The sequence below is a fragment of the Synchiropus splendidus genome, chromosome 4 (assembly GCF_027744825.2).
Source record: "Synchiropus splendidus isolate RoL2022-P1 chromosome 4, RoL_Sspl_1.0, whole genome shotgun sequence".
In the NCBI taxonomy this organism is placed as follows: Eukaryota; Metazoa; Chordata; class Actinopteri; order Syngnathiformes; family Callionymidae; genus Synchiropus; species Synchiropus splendidus.
Window position 1 is genome coordinate 21,151,972 of NC_071337.1, and position 7,594 is coordinate 21,159,565.

General features: G+C 40.5%; 1 protein-coding gene across 1 annotated transcript; it reads left to right on the forward strand.

The window, feature by feature from the left end:
- Window positions 1-4,497: 4,497 nt before the first annotated feature.
- On the forward strand, window positions 4,498-7,103 carry LOC128756986 (toll-like receptor 1). The gene has a single exon (XM_053861914.1). It carries the CDS (start codon window positions 4,511-4,513, stop codon window positions 6,986-6,988), a length of 2,478 nt encoding a protein of 825 aa, XP_053717889.1. The 5' UTR covers window positions 4,498-4,510; the 3' UTR covers window positions 6,989-7,103.
- Window positions 7,104-7,594: the final 491 nt, after the last annotated feature.

Consider the following 7,594-nt stretch of genomic DNA (forward strand, 5'->3'; position numbering starts at 1 on the left):
CAGTCCTTTGCAAAGCAGCTAGGCTATGTGCAACTGATTTGTTTTATGCAATGGTTTCATACCAATCTTAAGTCATTGTTCAATTTTGAATTGGCCTTCTTGATAGTTTTTCTTCATGAAAGCTTCTTTGATGGATATTGCCCTGTAAGTCGGCAAATTCTCAAGAAATGGTGGATGAAGAATGTTTGGAATATTGCTTTATTTATGGAGAAAATGTCGCCATTTGCTGTCTGTTTTGGTTAACAACAAATCATTGGATTGTTCTTTGGTTTGTGTTGCTATCTTGTGCTTGTATGTTTCTTTAGAAAAGGCTTCTTATACAGTAATTACAAGTTGTTGGGTTTTTTTTCTACAAATAAAATGCATTTTCAATGTTTAAGTTTACAGTTCTGTGATGTGGTTAATGAAATTACAATGCTTAATTTAATTCATGTTATTCTCATCATTATAACTATTATTGTAACAAGTTTAGTAATAGTAACAGCAATAGTACTGGTGGGATGGCAATGTACTCAATGGGAAAAGTTACTGGAATCGTCTGATGGTAAACGATAATGAAGTTAGTGACTGCAGTTAGTCCAGCTAAGTTTGGACTGTTTCACTGGTTGGTCTGACTACCTGATAGAATTTCTCTTAGTCGGGATACACAACCTGGAAAATGCTCGACTAAGCTAATATGTAGCCGAGTAGTTCAAGTTACTCCACATCTATCATTCTTGTGATACAAAGACAATGCAATCTCCAGAATATTACAGTTTATTCAGAAAAAAAATTAATATTCATTCTCAAAAACTTGCCTGAAAGATTCAGGAAAAAGTGTCTCATCTATTTACCATCAACTGAGCCTCAACGCATCCACTACTGTAAAGGACCATGTGTGTAAAGCAGAAAGAGTGCGACCAGAAGCAAGGAGACAGGACAATGACAATAAAATTGTACTTATGAATACATGAAGGAACACAAAAGCAGGCAGAAGAAAGGACCGAGAAATAAATCTCGAAAATGAGAACAAGAAGATTTATTGTTTGCAGTGATAAAAAAGCTTGGTGAATGATTGGTGAGGTACTGTTGACAGTACATTGAACTGACTTCCACACTTCTGTGCTCATGTAATGCTGATACAGTTCATGGATACACTGATTTTGATTTCAGGAGGTTGTTTTACAGTTTGTTTCGCTATTTTAGATTATTCTGAAACATTTATGCATTGCATACTACATGGTTAATTCTTTTCTTTTTGCTATGAACAGAACACATATGAAATTAGGTAAGTAAAAACGATAGTTTGATGTTAATTATTTCTGTAGTTAAGGTTTTTGAAACAGCTCACTGGTTGGCAAGTTGAAAAAAATCTTGATCATAAACTCAAGTTGGCACCAAAAGGGAAGGTTTACATTGCATTTTAAAATAGCGCTCTTCTTAAATGTTAAAAACATGAAGCGTAAATGAGGAAATGAAAGTTTCAGAAAAACTGTTCACAGTTCGGAGAATTGCATTGTGAGACAGCCACAATCAGAGCTCAGTAACTAAATATGAAATTAAAAAGGCATTATAACTCAGTGTTTTTCAACCGTTTTTGAGCCACGGCACCTTTGGTTCATTGAAAAAATCACCCCCAAAGGAGCCTCGGCCAAAGGCCACTTGAGCTTCAAGTCATATAGAAAATCCATCCATGTTTTTCCATGCTATTTGCAGAAACAAATTGCAGAAAACTTGTTTCAAATGTCTCCAGAAAGGGGTGGACAATATGGCAAAATATATCATGATTTATTTATTAATGTACTTACATTAAGTAAATGTTTCGATTTTATCGCTTCTCTTTTTCATGATTTTATTGTAGTTTTGATTTTCCAGCCAAATCCTCAGCATACTTTGCCTGAACTTGCGCCATAAAAACAATTATTCTTTCTCTTTTTACATTTTGGAGTGCATTTATTTTGTTGTGCGTTTAGTTTTTCGCCCACTTTTAAACCACAAAGCAAACTCTGACAGTCGATGAGTATCAATCAAGTTTTGAAGTGAGACGTCACGTTAGCCGTTAGCTCTGTTAGCTCTGCGGAGCTCTTTGGTGTCACGGGTCCAACAAGGATTACTCCCTCTATCATTCTGTCGCGAAGGTGTGCGGTCAAATCAGAGGCGCATGAAGTTTAAAAACAGCTGGAAGTTGCTCATTTGACCGGCTTCTTCGCTGTGAGTGTGTGGGACGAGGAGCGCCGCGCACCACAGCTGCACTGCTTTGACTGACGGACAGATCAGCGTATAAACTCAATGTAGCTCTACAGTATAGTGTATAGAAAGAATGTCAGCGAATCCATGTGATCTCCTCAACTTGGTTGCTCCTCAACACGTTGTAATTGTCATGATTTAATGTCATCATATCGCACGCCTCTATCTACGGACAAATGAGGTGAAACTGGATCATTTTCCCACAGCACACCTGACAGTCTCTCATGCACCCCGGTTTAAAAAAAGCTGTTATATCTAACTGAATTTGAAAGACAAAAGTCAAAATGAAATAAAAACGAAAGCAAATGAAAAATCCAAAACGAAGAAACTGTCGGTCAAAAGCCTCTGGTGCAGCCTCGAGATATGGTGGTTGAAGAATGTTTCGTACATTCATTTGCAAAGAAAATAGGCCCCGTCCTGTCTGTTTTGGTACGAACAATTCACTTGACACTTCTACGGTTTCTCATATGTGTCAGGGCAAAAAGTCTCCCGCCAACAAATCTGCACAATGGAGAAGCAAGGTCAAGGTCTTACTTGCGAGGAGTGCGTGAGGCTGCTTCTCACATGAGCACTAAAGAGCCTCATTTCTTCTTGCTTCTTTATGTAATTCAGACAGTAGGTGTTAACAGATTATACAATTAGGTCATACAGTCAGTGACTCCATCCGCGCAGGTGACTCCGCCAGTGTTGGGACTAACGCGTCATTAAGTAACGCGTTATAGGAACTGCGTTATCTTTTGTAACAATGAGTGCCATAACACATTCCTTTGCCCAAATTACCAACGCGTTTATCATTACTGTGATTTAAAGATGCACGTTATTCATTACTTCACATTCACAACTCTTTAAAGTTTAAAAAGCAGTGTCCATAGTATGCGTTAAAAGCTTCCGTGGTGGACGAGAAGCACACATTCGTTCACCTGCACTCACTGCCATTGCACCTTTAGGTCACTAAGTGGCGACATTTTAATGGGATTGCACTTGAAGTGGATTAAGGCTTATAGATCAGAGAGAGCCTTTATTATCTCACTAGCTAGTTTAGCAGGGCCACACAAATAATAGTAATGGGTCCGATTCAGTCCCAACGTCGCTGGTTCCCGACCCAGCCTTATGACCGTGACTGTTCTAAGATGATTCTGTTTGAGCTCCACTATAATATACAGTTTAAAAAAAGTTACTTTTGCCAGTAACTAGTTACTTTGAAAGTAATGAGTAACTTGAACAAGGTAACTAGTAACTGTAACTATCTTACTAATTTAAAGTAACTTGCCCAACACTGGACGGCGCCGAGTTCTGGGAGTCAGCGCCCTTGAAGGACATTCTACTCCTCTTTTCATTAAATGTTTCTTGTTTTTCAGCTGCCGCTGACTCACTGCCAGTAATTTCTCACATTCTGATTCGCATCACTTGAGCACAAGGTTAATGCATTTTGATAACTTCACAATAAGAACCAATAAAACTCTTAACAGTATATCTTGACCTTCTGCATTTCGTTGGTAAAATGCTTGTTATGCAGTAATTACTAGTGTAAAGATTTTGGGGGGTTTTGATGTAAATGTGTTGTTTTTTGAGAGCAAATAAATACATTTTCTATATTTCTTGTGTTTTTGTGTGTAAGTCACATCACAATTTAAACAGTGCTTGTATTGTGCTACTGAAATGGCGATGCCCAAGTTATTATCATGATTATTATTGTAGTACAATAGTAGTTGTTGTGTTGGTGTAGTAGTAGTAGCAGCAATAACAGTAGTAGTCGCCCCTGGTGGGCTATTTTCCATTGGCGAAATACACGTATATAACATTCATCGAGTGCTGCGTGTCAAATTCAGCCTCAATCCCTTGTTAGGAAGACACTGCTTGCGCAGCTGCAGGCTCATCTGGGCTGGATGCAAGTTGCCTTTGCCTCCATTGCTTATGAGATGGTGGTTTAGTTAAATAGTAAAACAAGCGAATACTCAGTCTATCCATATATAACTTTTTCACTCATCTCTCTCTTCTTCCCCCTCACTCCCCGACATTTTGTGATGACATTCAGCCTTGTCGTAAAATTTTATTTAGTTTAAAAGAGGAACTGAAAGTTTCAAATGAACTGCAGCAGTCTGTAGGTGGGAGATTTGCACTTTGCAACAGCCACAATAAATCAGAGCTCAGTAACTGATTTGCTTGTGAAAACTGAGTGTCTTGCAGCCATGCTCCCCAAAAGGTAAGCCGTGGTTCCATATTGATATTATTTTAATCCACTCATCATTCTGTCTTTCCTCCCAGAGGCAATGTGGCTCTCCTGATGTCAGCTATCCTGCTGATCTGGATGATAGACCCCCACGCCTCGACTGAATTACCGGATGAACAAGGAATGAGTCTGTGTGTGACATCCAGGAGAGAAGTGCAGGATCTGACACGTGAGAATCTCACCAGTGTTCCCTCCAATCTGTCCAACAACACCAAGTACCTGGATTTGTCTTACAACCCCATCCGCAGACTAAATGGAGATTCATTTGTTATACTGCCGAATCTTTGTTTCCTTAAAATGACCAACTGTGGATTGGAAGAGATCTCTGTTGACACTTTTGATCGCATCCCTGCACTCAAGGCTCTGAACATGTCCAGCAACAAATTACTGACCATACCTGAGTTAAGATTGCCTAACTTGAAAATTCTGGATTTGGCTGGCAATCCGCACCAAAGCTACGCCTTGCCAAGGTCATTTGAGAGCCTGGAAGATCTGGAGTTCCTTTCTCTTGGGAGCACAACTGCTCAGTCGGTCACGGCTGATGACTTCAGACCCCTGCAGAGGATCCCTTTGAAACATTTTGCTTTGGGAGCAGGAATTCCTTGGAAGAAATACGAGGCTGGTGCTCTCCTGAAATTGTCCTTCCAGAAAATGTCCCTCAATACTTCGTTTTGTGGTCATTTTGATTTGTTTGATCGAATCCTGAGGGATTTGAATGTGACCGGAGCAACAGCACTGAGATTGATCACCCTCTTTCCTGACAACTGTGACCTTGATGTGGATCCTCTGGAGAACTTGAGGACAATGCCAAACCTGAAGAATCTAACCATAGAGAGCACCTGGATAAACAGCTCCTTTTTGGAATCATTGGTGAAGAATTTGTGGCTCTCTAGAATTCAGCATGTCTCTTGTGGCCACATAACTTACTATGAAGACACTCCGGATGGGTTTCAGTTTAAAAACCTTAACCACTACAGTCTTCGTTCATTCGCCCTTGATGGTGTGAAGCGATATCAGTCAAGTAATCCGGGATTTAACATGAGCATTGGGACACTTTCCAATCTGACCTATATAAAGTTGTCTCCGAGTGGGATGTATATGTTTCCCTGCATTTCAATCTTTGCCATGCCGTCGCTGGAGACTCTTGATGTAGCAAATAATCTTCTGACAGACCATGGCTTCTGGTGGTACACTTGCTCATACACCTCTGTGTTCCCTAAACTTAAACGGCTGTATTTGAGCCAAAACCGCTTCCAGAGTCTGTCATTCATCGCAGGGAAGACGCACGAAATGAAGACGCTGGAGTTTCTGGACCTCAGCTTCAACTCCATTGTCCTTGATGAAAAATGCAATTGGCCGGCACATTTGACGGAAATCAGCCTGGCTAACAACAACCTTGGCAATGACGTTTTCAAGTACTTGTCTAAAAGTTTCAGGAAGATCGACTTGACAAAAACAGGCATCACAACCATGACTCAGAGCGACGTGTCTCTGCTTCCCAATCTGACACATCTGGTCCTCAGTTCCAATGGTATTCCTTTCATCCCAGACTTTGGTGAATCTTCAGCTGTGGTCAGTCTCTACATAGACCAGAACTCCATCACATATCTATCCAAAGAGATGATGGACAGACTGCCAAGACTTCAGACTCTCAAAGCTGGGAACAATCCGTACGTCTGCACATGCGACTCCCACTGGTTCCTCAGCCGTTTTGACAAATCCATCCTAGTGGACTGGCCACTGGACTACACATGCAGCACCCCTCAGTCACTCACAGGCCTTCCACTTTCTGAGTTCAAAACCACGGACCAGTCATGTTTAGTGTGGCTCCGGGTTGTCCTAGCTCTGTCTGTACTGACTGTCATTGTGTCAATGATCGGCGGACTTTTCTACAAGTATGACGGGTTGTGGTATGCAAAGATGTTGATGGTATGGATCCGGATGAAAAGACGCAGCAAGAAGCGCTCGCAATTGTTGATGAATGTATCGTTTGCTTATCATGGATTCATCTCCTACAGTCATCATGATGCAGGTTGGGTGGACAACCAGCTGGTGCCGTGCCTAGAAAATGCTGGGTTTTCACTCTGTGTTCATGAGCGCGACTTCGTCCCAGGTGACTGGGTCATAGACAACATCATTAACTGTGTAGAGGCCAGCTACAAGACCCTGTTTGTCCTCTCCAAACATTTTGTCCAAAGTGAATGGTGTAACTATGAGCTGTTCTTTGCTCAGCACAGAGCCATCAGTGTCCAGGAGGACTCCCTGGTTTTTATTCTTTTGGAGCCGTTGCCTGATGACTGCCTGCCCAGAAAGTTCTTGAGGCTGAGAAGTCTGCTGAGGCAACAGACCTACCTTGAGTGGCCCAGTGATGAAACAAAGCAGCAGGTTTTCTGGGCAAGTCTCAAGTCCATGCTACGTATGGCAGACAAATCTATTGCTCTCAAAGATGTGGCGATGGCTATCTCAGACACAGCACGTGAAATGACCATGAAAGTTCAGAAAAGTGGCCCATCATATGATCGCTTAAAGTAGCTGGTGGCATCAGGAATGTTGTCAGATCGTGTGTTTGACATGATTTGCTCTCCTAACTTGACTGTGCTCTTTTGCTTTGTCATTACTTTGTTCAGCACAAATGGTTGCAACTGATTTGCCCGGCTTTAGTGACCGTTTCATTTTCAGATGAATATGTTTTTATATTTTCTGCTCTGAAGTTCAAATGATGGGTCTAAATTTAGCAGGGAAAATGTCTCCCCCTGCTGTCTTTTTTTTGCTAAGGACATCCCCAATACCTGAAATGACCGTTCTACAGTGTCTGTCTATGTTTTGTATTGAAAATTTCTTACAATATTACTTTTTAAACTGTGAACAGGAGAAACTCTGTATTTTGTTTGCTTTTTTTTTTTTTTTTTTTTTTTTTTGCTGTCAAGTTCTGTTGATTTTTTTTTTTTTATCAAATAAAATGCTTTTTCAAAATGTACTGATTTAAAGATATCACAAATTGTCCTTTTTCATTCCATTAAGAATTAATAAGTTACAAGTCACAAATCATCTGCTATGCTTTTTATTTACATATTTTTCTTTAGTCGATTGGGTAATTCTTCTTGCGTTTTCACGTGATTAATGTGCGTTATTTCGATC